The following is a 16,026-nucleotide window of genomic DNA, read 5'->3' on the forward strand; positions in this document are numbered from 1 at the left end:
TACAAGCTTCTCCAGAAGGATGGGCAGTGGTATGGGCTGAGCACCTCAGGAGCTCTCAGCCAGGTAAAAGGACAAACCGTGAAGGCAGACCTTTTTAAAAAAGATGTCCATCTCATCACAAGCCTCTTTCCAATCACGAGACCTTACCAGTCAAAATGGGGTATCTGTGAGATTCAAGACCAGGCCCCCCTTGACTTCACTTTCATGCTTTCACACTGGGATCTATGGAACAGCTAAGTCATATGAAACAATAAAAGTATAATTATCTCTGTAATTCAGCCACTGTACAAATACCTTTAAAAAAAAAAAGACAGTTTTCCTCATTTTGGTCTAGGGTCTTTGAAACACAGTGCTACACTTGCCTACAATTTGTACTACAAGGGTCTAAGATCATCCTAATGGCCACAAGATTGCAGTAAAAATAGGATACTTAAAATTTTATCACTTTGGTTCCACAGCTCACACTTTCTCATGCAAAAGAAAACAGCACTGGGGCGCCTGGGTGGCTCAGTCGTTAAGCGTCTGCCTTCGGCTCAGGTCATGATCCCAGAGTCCTGGGATGGAGTCGAGTCCCACATCGGGCTCCCTGCTCAGCGGGGAGCCTGCTTCTCCCTCTCCCACTCCCCCTGCTTGTGTTCCCTCTCTCACTGTGTCTCTCTCTGTCAAATAAATACAGATTTTATTTATTTATTTATTTGACAGAGAGAGAGAGAGACAGCGAGAGAGGGAACACAAGCAGGGGGAGTGGGAGACGGAGAAGCAGGCTCCTGGCCGAGCAGGGAGCCCGATGCGGGGCTCGATCCCAGGACCCTGGGATCATGACCTGAGCCGAAGGCAGACGCTTAACGACTGAGCCACCCAGGCACCCCTCTCTGTCAAATAAATAAATAAAATCTTTAAAAAAAAAAAAAAAGAAAAAGAAAACACTCAATTACTATAGCTGAAAAAATTCATATGAACACTGAGAATGAAAAAAAAAAAAAAAAGGAGCAGCCCCTGCCATCAGAAAGCCGGCCTGGTCCTCACAGCCAGGCCATGCTGCTCTCTTAGTGGACATAAACCATCTCAGAGAACACCAGCTTCAGACAAGTCCCTCTAAGACCATGATAAAGTTAGACAAAGCAAGGTCGCCTCAGAATTTTACTAAGTACAGACAAAAACAAGGTAAATGTGCAACGCACAAAATACCAAACAGCCTGGGCGCCTGGGTGGCTCAGTTGGTTAAGCGACTGCCTTCGGCTCAGGTCATGATTCTGGAGTCCTGGGATCGAGTCCCGCATCGGGCTCCCTCTGACCCTCCCCCCTCTCATGCTCTCTATCTCATTCTCTCTCTCAAATAAATAAATAAAATCTTAAAAAAAAAAAACCAAACAGCCCCTCTCATGGCTGAAATGATGCTACTTCTTTAACCAATGCCAGCTTTATCCTCACTCTAATCGGCCCTTCCTTATAGATAAGATTTATTGAGGTAACCTAATTATAAAATTACTCCCACTTTCTAACAGCACCCAATCTACAGCAAACTCCTATTTCCTTAGACCATCCCCCAAATCACCCAACCAAATTCCAAATCCCACAAAAGGTTCTTTCTAACACCCTCTAATAATAGTGTGATACGTCCCAGCCCCCCATGGTATGGTTTCACCCCTGCTGAAACAAGTAATAAACCCAACTTGTTCAACTTCATGCGTGTTGCCAGTGGCCTTTTGGTTGGAGGGGACTGACAGCATGTAAATACTGAGTTCTCTCCATTTCCCTACCATACTCCAACAACCCCCTCCAGAAGATCCACAGTGCACACAGGTAAAGAGAACAGTATCAGAGGACCAGGAAGACTAAAATGCTGGTCATCTCTGAGACTCAAAGAGAATATATCAAACAGCAAACAACATGATAGATAAGGTCTCTCAAAAATATTGCAAAACAGAAAATACAAAAAAGCCAAAAAAATAAAAAACCAAAAAGGTTAGCAATTTCTTCAACTAAAATTAGTTTATACTGTTTACACTACATGTTCAAAAAAATATTTTGACAAGAAATAGAGTTGACAGAAGAAAAGATCATTTGAAATTTTAAAAAAAATCAGCTTTTTTTTTTTTAAATAGAAAGGTCAAGGGCGCCTGGGTGGCTCAGATGGTTAAGCGTCTGCCTTCGGCTCAGGTCATGATCTCAGGGTCCTGGGATCGAGTCCCGCATCGGGCTTCCTGCTCCTTGGGAGCCTGCTTCTCCCTCTGCCTCTCTCTCTCTCTCTCTGTCTCTCATGAATAAATAAATAAAATCTTTAAAAAAAAAAAAAAAAAAGAAAGGTCAAAACTTCCAGCTGTCCATTTACCTACTGAAAGGACAAAGCAGACCCTATTTCTGTAACAAAACAGAAGCACAAGCAAAGCTAATATTTGGCATTCACTAATTTTAGCTCCAGAAAGAACTTTCACTTTTCAAAGTGATAATACATCTTGCATAAAATATTAACAAGTCCAGTATATAGATAATCCTTTCAATTTCCCAAATCATGGCAATATGAAAAGATTCTATATTCTCAAAGTAACTAGAAGGTTTCAAGCACCCAACATCCCCTGAGTTCAGGGACGCAAAATTCTATTAATCAACAGCTATACAGTCATCGATGTGTTTCACAAGAGAAGTAGTACCTTGGCTCATACTGTAGGATGCCTGAAGCGCCACTGTAAAGCAGCCCATCATGGGGTCCAGGGCACCACACGGCCCTACTGGTGAACATGTGCAGTGTGGTGTTGGCCTTTCCAGATGTAGCAGTCATGAGGATGAGGCCTTGGGCATTCACTCCCTCCTGTATTTGGCTACATGCGTGATGTCACAAAAAACTCAGGTACTCAGGGACCTCTCATTAAATAAGGTACGTAAAACATACCTTTGGCTAAAACTTTTGGAATTAAGTTTAATATTACTGATGACACTTTCCTGTGAGTTTACTGACAGTTGTCTGATATTTAAGGTAACAAAGCAGGTAAAGTGAGGTAAAATTCCTTTCTGAAAATCCCATTAGGCTTACCTTTCAGAGCTATCACCTTAGAGGCTGGATTCATGATGGCACTTTCAGCAGAGATGGGCCGCCTGATTGGCGCCATTGGATCACTCATGTCAATAATCACTACCTGCGCCTGTTCGCCAACCTTCTCTCGGACACATATAAACTTATCAGATTCCATGGTCAGTGTGCTGAATCCAATGTTGGCTGGATTGATTCCCAAGTTTTGGAGCTAAAGAGAAAACAAACATTTGATTAAAAGTAAGTCTTTCCTCTCTGAAACAGATTAAATCTAGCCTATTATTTAGAAAGGCTAAGAGAGGAGGAGGAAAAGTTAAGAGTTTAGAAAAAAATTTAACATTAAGTGATTATTCAAGGCAAACACTGACTTGTGTATCTATACCTTTAACAGGTACAGGCAATGCATCAACAGTAGGCCGTGAATCAACTCTCAAGGAGCTTACAATCCCACAGGCTGATGAGAACACACAAGAATAAAGCTAACACCAGGAAGAGGGAAGGATGCCATGAGTGATACAGACAGGAAGACTTCAGCTGGAAGGGGGTGGAGGAGGCCATAAAGAATATTTCACAAATAAGGAGAGCCTCAGCAGGAAGGGGGGCTTGAAAAGGTGAAGGCGGGGGAAGAGAGGAGAAAGGAAGAAAACACAAAAACTGGTTTCCCCAAAAGCAAGCAATAACAAAGAACTAGCCAAGAGTTTGTCCTTAAAGCAACCCCACAAATCATAAAGTCTGATTTAATTTCTCAGTCAGTTTAAATATTTCTCGGCAAGTCTAAGGTTAATAAAAAGTCAACAGGTCTAGTACATCTTTGGAGGTAGATTGCTTGAACTTGCATAAAACTTAAATCAGGCACCTTTCTCCAAAGGCCACTTTATACATAGTGCCTGGTTTAAATAAAAATCTATTAATGAGATAAGCTTCAGTGAAAAACCCTGGGAAAACACACACTCATGAAATTTCCATCACCCCTATGAAGAACCAGGTTTATTTCAAAAAATTCTCCTGCCCCAACCTACCTACAAGTATCTTTGTTTCTAAACATTGTTCTGCTCAACTCAAACCCTACTGCTACTGACTTGACCCTTTAGTACCTGTTACTCTGGGTGAACTTGTATAAAAGTTTATGCTAGCGGGCGCCTGGGTGGCTCAGTTGGTTAAGCAACTGCCTTCGGCTCAGGTCATGATCCTGGAGTCCCGGGATCGAGTCCTGCATCGGGCTCCCTGCTCGGCAGGGAGCCTGCTTCTCCCTCTGACCCTCCCCCCTCTCATGTGCTCTCTGTCTCTCTCATTCTCTCTGTCTCAAATAAATAAATAAATAAAATCTTTAAAAAAAAAAAAAAGTTTATGCTAGCAACAAAGATTAGGGACCACTTGGCTACCAGCCTTTGGAAGAAGCACAAATGAAACTGTTCATACTGCTAGTATAATTCTTTATTCCATCATTTTTTTCCCCATGAACTCCTCAAAAGCAGGGACTGTATCTTTTTTTTTAATGTTATATTAATCACCATACAGTACATCATTAGTTTTTGATGTAGTGTTCCATGATTCATTGTTTGCTTATAACACCCAGTGCTCCATGCAATATGTGCTCTCCTTAATACCCATCACCAAGCTAACCCATCCTTCCCACCCCCCCCTCCCCTCTAAAACCCTCAGTTTATTTCTTGGAGTCCATAGTCTCTCATAGTTCATCTCCCCCCCTCCCCCCCCTTCATTTTTCCCTTCCTTCTCCTAATGTCCTCCATGCTATTCCTTATGTTCCACAAATAAGTGAAACCATATGATAATTGACTTTCTCTGCTTGACTTACTTCACATAGCATAATCTCCAGTCCCATCCATGTTGATGCAAAAGTTGGGTATTCATCCTTTCTGAGGGCTGAGTAATATTCCATTGTATATATGGACCACGTCTTCTTTATCCATTCATCTGTTGAAGGTCATCTCAGCTCCTTCCACAGTATGGCTATTATGGACATTGCTGCTATGAACATTGGGGTACACATGGCCCTTCTTTTCACTACATCTGTATCTTTGGGGTAAATACCCAGGAGTGCAATTGCTGGGTCATAGGGTAGCTCTATTTTTAATTTTCTGAGGCACCTCCACACTGTTTTCCAAAGTGACTGTACCAACTTGCATTCCCACCAACAGTGTAGAGGGTTTCCCTTTCTCCACAACCTCTCCAACATTTGTTGTTTCTTGCCTTGTCAATTTTTGCCATTCTAACTGGTGTAAGGTGGTATCTCAATGTGGTTTTGATTTGAATCTCCCTGATGGCTAATGATGATGAACCTTTTTTCGTGTGTCTGTTAGCCATTTGTATGTCTTCTTTGGAGAAGTGTCTGTTCTTGTCTTCTGCCCATTTTCTGACTTATTTGTTTTTTTGGATGTTGAGTTTGAGAAGTTCTTAGAGATCTTTATAGATCTTGGATATCAGCCCTTTGTCTGTAGTATCATTTGCAAAAATCTTCTCCCATTCCGTGGGTTGCCTCTTTGTTTTGTTGACTGTTTCCTTTGCTGTGCAGAAGCTTTCTATCTTGATTAAGAAGCATGGACTATATCTTACTTGTTTTTTGTGGTACAGAGTCTAGCACTATTGAATATTCCAGCTGCTGAGTGGAACGGGCTGCAGGACAACAGGTCACCTCATCTGACCTTTCTGCTAACTCAGGAGGCAAGTTATGCCATGCACAATTTACACTAGTGCAACACAAGGCTTTTAGGTTAACAAATCTTCCCAAAGTCACAATGCTGATCAGTGATGGAGACAGCTTGTGCTCTAAACCACAACACTGAGTTGTTTGAAATTCACATTTTATTTTCACACATCTGAAGTACCAGCTTAAGGCCGTAAATATAGCGTAGTGAATGAAAGTTGAGACTTTTTCATAGCAAGTAATTTTCATACATTCATTCTATAAATAAGTACTGAATACATACTACCTACTAGCCACGAACTAGACTCTGAAAACAGTAAGTTACATAAGATATAGTCACACTATCCAGAGCCCACAGACTGTGGAGACTAATGATTACTATTAGGTTGAACTGTATGAAGTTGCTGATAAGAGGACAATGAAAAGTATCCTTGGGAGCAGAAGCCGAGGGTGGGGGGGGGGGAACTGGGTGAAAGTTCCCAGGAGACCTACACAGTCTCCTTTTTTTATTATGAATTATTATAAGGATTATACTATATAAGCATCTAGTAACATTTACAGAGCACCCTAACACTCAAGCACCCAACACTGTCAAATCTTTACATTTCAGAGCCATACACTTAAGTGGGCCTATATTTTCTAAATTTTCACTTTATTCTTAGTTTGGGGATCATGTTGGGTTAATATGGCAACATTCTGATTTCAACTCCAAATATCAAGAAATATTTGTACCCAATCTCTTGAGCACAGTACATTCTTAAATATTAGTGACTGAGTCCAGTTCCCCACACAAGAGCATATACACACATTCATGGCATTTGGAAAAGGTAAAAGTACCTCGCAAACCAAGACACTGAAAACAGTGCATCCAAAAATAAGTCAGAGACTATTAGAACTAGAAAAAAGGAAGATGGTGGTTCTCAACCAGGGGTGGTATCCTGTAGTCTTTGGAAACAGGGGCAATTTGAATTGCACAGTGACTAGAAAACACTACTAGCATTTACTGGGCTAAGACCAGGGATGCCAAACACAGGACAATCCCACAAAAATAACTTTTACATCCAAAATATCAAATACTGGGGTGCCTGGATGCTCAGTCAGTTGAGCCTCCAACTCTTGATTTCGATTCAGGTCATGATCTCAAGTAGCGGGATCAAGTCTCTCGGCGGGCTCCACTCAACGAGAGGGGGGATCTGCTTCGGATTCTCCCTCTCCCCCCCTGTGCATGCATACTCTTTCTCTCTCTAAATAAATAAGTCATAAATAAATAAGTAAATAAATAAAATATCAAGTACCACTGAGCTTTACTCCATATGCAGAAACAGAACCCCAGAGAAGTGGTGTGCTCAAAGCAATGTTTTCTCATTAGTTAGCAGCTATAACTAAGGACTCCTGATTCCTATAATAATTATTCTGAAAGGTAACCTAGATACACACTTAGAACAGTCCATATACGAGTTAAGCAAAAGTACACAAGATACTATCTAGTAATCCTTTTCTGTTCTCAAGACCTGCAATTAAATGAATCCAAATTCAAATCTGACACTGGGGAAAACATAAAAAGAAATTACTCATCCAACAGTCCTGTGGTTTCTATATTTAAGGGGCTTAGGGACAGCAGTCTGACTGGGAGGGTTGCAGCTGTGTTTACACAGGGCTGTTGGTGAAAACACCAATTGCCCATATCAAAGAGCCAAAATGTTTCAGTTGCACTGAACATCCCAGGTTTTCAGGCCTCTTGTCTTTGAAGATGCTAGTCCTTTCTCCTTCTGTATATGTCTCTTAAGGCTCATTCACTGCCTTATCACTGTACCAGCACATGGATGTTCAATAATTAATTAGTAAAGAAGTTACAAGTTTTAGGCAGTCAAGAAAATAATTTAAAGTAACTTAAAAATATGTATTTTATATGTCAAACTTACCAGCAAGCTTTTTCCTAGCCTAAAGAGGGCGCTTTGTAAATGAGGACCTATGAAAAATGATGATACTGGGGTCTTTTCTAGAACTAACCTAAAATTCTAGGACTAGGTTAGTTCAGGGTACTTTAAAAATTACATTTGTATTGTGCTTTACAGAACTTCTCTCAAATTACACCAATGTAGGTTTTCTGTATTTTAAAACCAATGCATAAGACCCTATATTTATACCTGTTAAATGTCAACTAGTTGGATTCCAGCCTGTCAAGATCTGCTTGGAGTCTAATTTTGTCATTGAACTTTGCTAGCCCAGCTCTGCGGCATCCTTCTCCAGCCAGCCAAGAGAGATCGTAATCTCTCCCTGGCATGGAGGCCGCCAGCAGGCCTCAAGCAAGAGAAGCAAAAGAAGAAAATATAGAACAGATGAAAGGAACAGATTTAGTGAAACAGCAAGGGAAAGCAAAGAAATACTTACAGGATGGGGTGACAGGTGTCAATAATTACTGCCCCAGAAGGATATTAGTAAGCAATACTGTCAAATACATGCTGCAATCTGTATGTAATCTTAAAAGAGAGATCTTCAAACTCTGTTAAGTTACAAAAGCAAAAGGAGGGGAATTTTATAACAGGATTCTTTTAATCATTTTTTGAAAGATATAATGGTTTCCTTAATAGTAGTTTCTTCTGGGAAAAGAGACCCAGTGTTTGAACATAAAGGTTTAATTTTCTTTTTTCCTTTTTTAAAAGATTTTATATATTTATTTATCAGAGAGAAAGAGAGAGAGAGAGCAAGCGCACAAGCAGGAGGAGCAGCAGGTAGAGGGAGAAGCAGACTTCCCATGGAGCAGGATGTCTGATGTGGGGCTCGATCCCAGGACCCTGGGATCATGACCTGAGCCGAAGGCTGATGCTTAAAGACTGAGCCACCCAGGCGCCCCTGGTTTATACCTCTTCATCTAGTTCCTTGAGATATAAAGTTAGGTTGTTTATTTTTTCTTAATATTGGCATTATTACTATAAACTTCCCCCTTAGAACTGCTTGATGTGGAGCTCCATCCCAAGATCCTGGGATCATGGGGCGCCTGGGTGGCTCAGTCGGTTAGGCGGCTGCCTTCGGCTCAGGTCATGATCCCGGAGTCCTGGGATCGAGCCCTGCGTCGGGCTTCCTGCTCAGCGGGAGAGCCGGCTTCTCCCTCTCCCCCTGCCTGCTCTGCCTACTTGTGCTATCTCTCTGTCAAATAAATAAATAAAATCTTAAAAAAAAAAAAAAAAAAAAGACCCTGGGATCATGACCTGAGCCAAAGGCAGAAGCTTAACCAATGGAGCCACCCAGGTGTCCAGAAAGGTTTAATTTTCATTTATATGTTCTATTTGGGGCTATTCTTCCTATGTATATGTATTACTTTAAAGTTTGTTCCAGACAGACTTTGCCCTAGTTACAGACTTTGCTCAAGAACCTGGTGGAAAGGGACCTTGACTAAGATCCTCCTAGCATACTGTAACTCTTTTAACCCAATAAACTCAAAAAGTACTTGTGCAGTTTGGGGATTTTGAACATTTAAATATGTTCTATGGTGATAACTGATTCTTCCAAGGAGGACCTGTCCGAATTCATTTAGTATTTGCTCAATTACCATGTCACTGTTGTGGATATTCTCGCAAAGGCTGACCCTTCCACACACCCTGGGTGATTGTGTGGTTACTCTCTTCACTTCGTAAATAAGAAAGTCAGAAGGTAAGTGACTAGCCCAGTATCTACTTCCAATACAAGAATCATATCCACCCAAGGCAAAATTTAACAGCTTACACAAGACCTTAAAAACATTTTACATGGGTGCACAACAATTTCAGTACACAAGGAGCCTACTGTTGTTTGTCTTAGTATAACAAAAAACATTTCACAAAATACGACGGCTATGTAATGGCAACATAAACCAAGTATGTACTAGGCTGTGAGTACAGTGTCACTTTTCAGAGTGACTCCCTGGGGCCTCTCCAGCAGACACAGGTGCACATGTCTGTTTTCAATTCAAGCTCAATCTACTCCTTAGAGTTCTGCCTTCCCTACTCATGTGTAAAAGGCTTCGAACATCAATCTCTTTCTTTAATTATGAATAATGATTAGAAGATTGACTGCATGTGAGACTCACCTGGAAAGAAAGGCCAAAGTTCTCACCTCTCAGAGATTCCGATTTCATGTTTAAGGTGGGCGCCTATAGAGGTGTTTCCCAGCCTAGGCTGGGAAGCACTGATTAAGACTAGTGACCACCTCGCTCCTACAACTTACACAGATTCCCTTGGCAGACTCTGTATCTGTTAAGAACATCACCTCAGAGGGGCGCCTGGGTGGCTCAGTTGGTTAAGCGACTGCCTTCGGCTCGGGTCGTGATCCTGGAGTCCCGGGATCGAGTCCCACATCGGGCTCCCTGCTCGGCGGGGAGTCTGCCTCTCCCTCTGACCCTCCTCCCTCTCATGCTCTCTGTCTCTCATTCTCTCTGTCTCAAATAAATAAATAAAATCTTTAAAAAAAGAACATCACCTCAGAGATATGCTACATATCAAAACCTTGAGGGAATGCATTTATATGTTCTCTGTGTTGAGCTGTTTCACATTTCAAAACTCTTACAAACAACTATTCCTCTTCTGAATCAAGGTGTCATCGATTCTTAGCCCTTTAGCTTTTTTCCATTCTCAGCATAAATAGCAACAACCTTCAAACTTAGATATCTGAATACAAAAAAGTTCAAACAGTGCGTAGAAGAAAAATATTTCTGCAGAACTAGTCCTCCTCTCAAAACCAGGGTGACAGGATAAGTAAAGTTAAATAAATTGCTACAATCTCAAATTGAAGTAGAAGAAAGCTTTATTATAGTGCATTAGATACAGAAGTACAGCTTCTGCTTTGGGTACATTCCTGAAAAGTTGACTGTAGAATAAAAGTTCCTATACACTGATCTGCTTTTTTTCTTTTTTAAAGATTTATTATCTTCCAGAGGGGGGAGCAGAGGGAGGGGGGAGGGAGAATCCCAAGCAGAAACCCCTGCTGTGCATCAAGCCTCCCATGGGGCTCAATCCCATGACTCCAGCCGAAATCAAGAGTTGGAGGCCCAACCGACTGAGCCACTCAGGCACCCCCTATATGCTGATATCTAATTCCCCACTGGCCATTATAAAACTGTTTTTTCCCCTGGGGAAAATCTGGCCCAAGAATTTTCATATGAAACAAACCAAAATTAAAAACAGAAGAAAGATAATTAGATTCACAAAATACAAAGTGATATGGTAGACACAGCGGGGGGGGGGAACAAAATGTGAGATAAGCAGGAGTATTCTTAATAAAGTAGACTTAACAGTAAACTGGTCACAGGTGAGCTATATGGAGGGCAAATATGCAGAAAAGTCTACAAACTGTCATTAGACAATCTACATTACAACTAACCAGTCAGTGATAATACAAACATTTCAGTAAGAAATTGGCTTCATTCCTTCAAAGATCTCAGGGCCTGTTATGTACTGGGCAGTGGGAATACAACTGCAGATAGGAGGAGATCCTGAGCTTGCAGTCCAGTAGGGAAAATAACCACCTATACACCATGCAGTTAGGGCCACCATGAGGGAAGCCCCAAAGCTATGGGGGCACACAATAAAGGCTCCTAATTCTGACATGTCAGGGACAGCTTCCTGTCATTTAAGCAGAAGGCTAAGTAGGACTTGGCTGGGTAAGAAGAGTGAGGGGAAGAGGGTGCCTGGGTGGCTCAGTCAGTTAAGCATCTGCCTTCAGCTCAGGTCATGATCCCAGAGGTCCGGCATCGGGCTCCCTGCTCAGCGGGGAGTCTGCTTCTCCCTCTGCCCCTACCCCCTGCTCATACACTTGCACGTGTGTGCTCTCTCAAATAAACAAAAATTAAAATTAAAATAAAAAAGAGTGGGGGGAAGAATGTTCTGGAAAGAGGCAATAACATGTGCAAAAGCCCACAGGTAAGAGTGTTGGGCTCCAGAGAAGGTCTTGAAGGACAAGATGGGGAGAAGCAAAAGAGCTGAGCAGGTGCTGGATTAGGCAGGGCTTTATAGGGCATTGGGGAGTCTGGCATTTTCATCTTGGAAGCAAGAAGGAAGCATTCACTGACAAACTTTAAGCAGATGTTTAGCCTTTGAGAAAACCTCTTTGCCTGTGTGCTAGAGAATGGGGAAGGCAAGACTGGAGGTAGAGGACCAGAGACAAAGTTAGTGCAGCCATCTAGGTAAGCAATGTTGGCATAGGCCAGGGTCATGTTGGTCATGCTAAGAGTGGCAGAATAGGGCGCCTGGGTGGCTCAGTCGGTTAAGCGGCTGCCTTCGGCTCAGGTCATGATCCCGGAGTCCCGGGATCGAGTCCTGCATCGGGCTCCCCGCTCAGCGGGGAGTCTGCTTCTCCCTCTGACCCTCCTCCCTCTCATGCTCTCTCTCATTCTCTCTCTCGCAAATAAATAAAATCTTTAAAAAAAATAATTAAAAAAAAAAGAGTGGCAGAATAATGCCCAAAATACATAGGAAGAAGCACCAACAGGTGAGGGAGAAGTCATGGCTCTCTCCTAGGTTCCTGGCTGGAAACTGGAGAAGATACACATTTGGGGAGAAAGAAGAACCCTATTTTGGAACATGATGTGTTGGAAGAACCTATGGATCATCCAATGTCCTTCTCCAACAGACAGCTGTCATAATAGCAGTAACAACTGACAAGAATAGAACATTTTATTATGTACCAGACACTGTCCCACACCTTACATTTATCACATTTATTAACTCAAAATATCATAATAGCTCTATGAGGTAAAAACTATCCCTTTTATCTCTATACTATAGATGTAGAGATGGACACACAAAAAGGCTACAAAAATTGCCCAAATTCACTTGGCCAGTAAGTGCCTGAGACCAGATTCAAACCCTTCCGTTTGTCCTCAGTCTGTGCTCTTAACCAGAGCCTGCTATTGTCTCTCCTACATGCATCTCTGAGGCTCAGCAAAAATATGCAGCCTGCCTGGGAACACTGAGCATATGGGAACACATACAAATCAGCCAGTAGAGCATACAAAGTGAAAAAATAAAGGGGCTCAAGACAGACCCCAGGTTTATTCATGAGAGGAGCCCACAAAGGAAACTGGGGTGTGGGCAGAGAGATAGGAGAAACCTTGGGAGACTGTGGTATGACCAAAAGCAACAAAGAAAGGGTCATGAGGAGGCAGTAAAGCACAGTGTCAACTGTAGAAGATGTTTGTGATGCTGGGGTTTGAATTCATCTTTTTTGTAGCAGAGGCTGGCAAACTACAGACTGTTTTTGTATAGCCCAACTAAAAATGGGTTTTACACTTCTCACAAAATTTTAAAAAGGGGGGGTGGGAGATTATGTGACAAGAGACAATACATGGCCCTCAAAGGCCTAACCTATGTACTATCTGGTCCTTTACAAAAAAGTCTGCATGACAACTTGTGACCTTGGCAAGAACAGATGCAGGGGAACAGTGGGGGCAAAAACCAGACTGCAGGTTATTAAGGAATATAAGGGAAGTGATGGAGGGATAAGGTAATTCTTTCATGGTGTCTGGCTGTGAGGTAAGAGCTTCAAGGGGACAGGGGAGAGGGAGAAGTTTGTTTGTGTAAAGACAGAAGAGATGTGAACATGGTTAAACACAAATATAGAAGAAGCCACTAAGAGGGAATGGATGAAAACATAGGAAAGAGAAGATGCTACTGAGCAACTCCCTGTTAAAAGGGGGAAGGATGTAGGATCCAGAACACATGCAAGAGAAAAAAAAAACCCACTTTTGAGAAAACAGGAAGGCAGAAAGGGGCAACTGCACACAAGTTTGTAAGGCTGCAGGCATGAAGGTGAGGAATATCCCAGTTTATGGCTTCTGTTTCTCTAATCATCTGCTGCCAGCAAGGGGGAGTGGCGGGATCAGGGATTTAAGAAACAAGCGGAAATTTTGAAATGTCTGCAGTTAAGGGAGAGTGTACAGACTAGAAAAACAAGGAGTGCAGAGCAATCTCAACAGCTGGTTAATGCTGGAGACCACAAACCACATTTACATGACCTGTACGTTATCAAGTCACAAGCATTTTCCAGGTAATAAGATTTCTTCAAGACATTATGAACTTGGATAGAAATTTAAAATGCCCTACTGATTCCTTGCCTTTTGAAGAGAACATATTTAGTGGCTAAAGCACGGCTTTGGAGTCAGAGATCAGAGTTAGAACTCAAGCTGTCACTTGACTAATTGTTGTAATTTTACCTTTACTGCTTACTCTCTCTCTGCCTCAGTTATCTATAAGTCTGTGCCTGTTATGATAAATACTACATTAAATGAAATTTATAAAATACATAGTATAGTGATTAGCAAGAGAAATGGTTCAATAAAATGGCTCATACATATTATTATATTGTTCTAATTAGCAGCAGCAGTAGTAATTTGTTATTTCACATTACTGTCAAGAGATGGGTGTTCAGGAGACTTCTACCGTGACACAACCACAGCTGTATCACTAACCAAGTGACCACAGAGGAATACTCTAGGGATTAAGTTTCCAATCTGCATAATAAGAGGATCTGACTGGTCACTATACTCCTATGCGCTGTGGGGAAAAAAAAAAAAAAAAGACCTTCCAATTCACCACATTCCTGGCAATCCCGCAGTGTAGTCACAAAGACCTGAGTCTGAATCCTGCTCTTACTTGCTGAATGACTGGACAACTTATTTAACATCTTTGTACGTTGGTTTCCTCACCGAGAAAACAGAGAAAATCATATGGATCTTATGGGATTGTAATGTTGTTGTTTTTTTTTAAGTAGGCTCCATGCCCAGCCCATGGAGACACGGGGTGGGGGGTGGGGTCTCCAACTCACAACTCTGAGATCCAGACCTGAGCTGAAATGAAGAGTCAGAGCTTAACGGACTTAGCCACTCACGCGCCCCAGGATTGTGATGATTTAACATAAAGCACAGAGCCAAGGGCAACTATTCATCTACCCCACCTCCTCACCTGTAAAATGAGAACCATATCACCCTTCACAGGTGTGACACATGCGTGTGAGGTGAGTGAAGCACTGTACACCGTGCCAGTACACAACCCTCGGTCAAACACCGGCAGCCAATCTTTTATTTCCCTGAGGCACAACTCTATTAGGAGAGCTGGAGATACAACAAACTGGGACCTCAGTAAAAAGCTAAACTTTGGGGGGTGTACTGCATTGAAAGGATCTTATTAAAACACACCATGATCCCTCTTCTTCTTTGGTCACACGATTTGACGATCCTTTCCCCCACGAAACCACTCCAGTGACTTCGGTAGCCAACAGACGCAAACTCAGAGGTGAGAATCGAGAGACGCAAAAGGGGAAATGAGGCTCACACTCAGATTTTAGAGTTATAAAGCTTGCGACTGGAATCCGAGTGCACTGCTCGTAAGTCTAGTTACAGTTCCCAGAAGCACTGAAAGGGGACATTGCGGCAGATCTTAGGTTTCCATCACCCGGCGCTCTCAGCATGCCATCGAGGTCTGAGCCGCCCGAGGACTACCGCCGCTACCGGATAACGGGTTTCAGCGACCAGCACACCTGGCGGGGCCGCACGTGCGGGCCACCGCGCCCTGCCACTGCACCGGCCGGCGCGCCTCGACACCGACCCGCCCACCCTGGCCCGCCCGGATCTGTGTGCAGCGCCGCGTCCATCGGAGTCGGGGTCCAGGGCCAGGGGCCGGGGGTCTGGGTGGCCGGCCAGTCAGCGGCCCCCGCCCGGTCCCCCGGGAGGCGGGGCGGCGGGGGGCGCGGCTGACAGGACGGAGCGCGCGACCCGCCCTATAGCCCGCCCGGCCTCGGCGCCGGAGCCCGGGTCTCACCTGGAAGTGCTCCTGGAAACGGATGGGGAGGATCTGCGCCATAGCGGGCGCAGGGCCGAGGAAACGGCGGAGACAGAGACCGAGGCGGTAGCGGCCGTGGCTGTAGCTCCCCTCACGCGGGCAGACGCGCGGCGAGAGCGGGGGTGGCGGCGGCGGCGGCGGCCGCGCAGGCGCATTGGCCGACTCTCCGGCCCGCACGCGCTGCTTCCCGCACGAACCCTGCGCGGGATCCCTCCGCCCGCTGCTTGAGGGTCCGCGAAAAGTAGTCCCGCGCGTATCCGCACTTCCGGCACCCGGCAGCAAGAACCAGTCGGCCTGCGCTGCTTTGGGGAGGTACCCAGGGGAGGTGTGCGCGGGACGGTGGAGGGGTTCCGGGCTAAACCCTGGCCAGTGCCTGGGACAGGTGTACGTGGAAAGGTGGAACCGGTAGTGGGCTGCTCCCCGCGGATGCTCAGGACCGGTGTGTGCTGGAAGGTGGACCGAGTCTCTGGCCGCAGTGCCCAGGACAAGTGTGCGCGGACGGGGACTAGGCGTGGGCTGCCCTC

At 43.9% G+C, this 16,026-nt stretch overlaps 1 protein-coding gene across 4 annotated transcripts in view; it reads right to left on the bottom strand.

Annotated features, from left to right (window-relative positions):
• Positions 1–15,797, bottom strand: part of CLTCL1 (clathrin heavy chain like 1) — a 100,713-nt gene extending 84,916 nt beyond the window's left edge. For all 4 annotated transcript variants that reach the window (XM_064578009.1, XM_064578010.1, XM_064578007.1 and 1 more), the window contains exons 1-2: positions 15,482–15,797; positions 3,032–3,239 (exon numbers count right to left, since the gene is read on the bottom strand). In XM_064578009.1, the coding sequence (XP_064434079.1) occupies positions 3,032–3,239; positions 15,482–15,523 (250 nt within the window). In that variant the 5' untranslated portion in view covers positions 15,524–15,797. The remainder of the gene's footprint in view (positions 1–3,031; positions 3,240–15,481) is intronic.
• Positions 15,798–16,026: the final 229 nt, after the last annotated feature.

Source organism: Mirounga angustirostris, unplaced genomic scaffold, assembly GCF_029215605.1.
Source record: "Mirounga angustirostris isolate CCGP_5_RB_7025 unplaced genomic scaffold, mMirAng1.0.hap1 SCAF_14, whole genome shotgun sequence".
In the NCBI taxonomy this organism is placed as follows: domain Eukaryota; kingdom Metazoa; phylum Chordata; class Mammalia; order Carnivora; family Phocidae; genus Mirounga; species Mirounga angustirostris.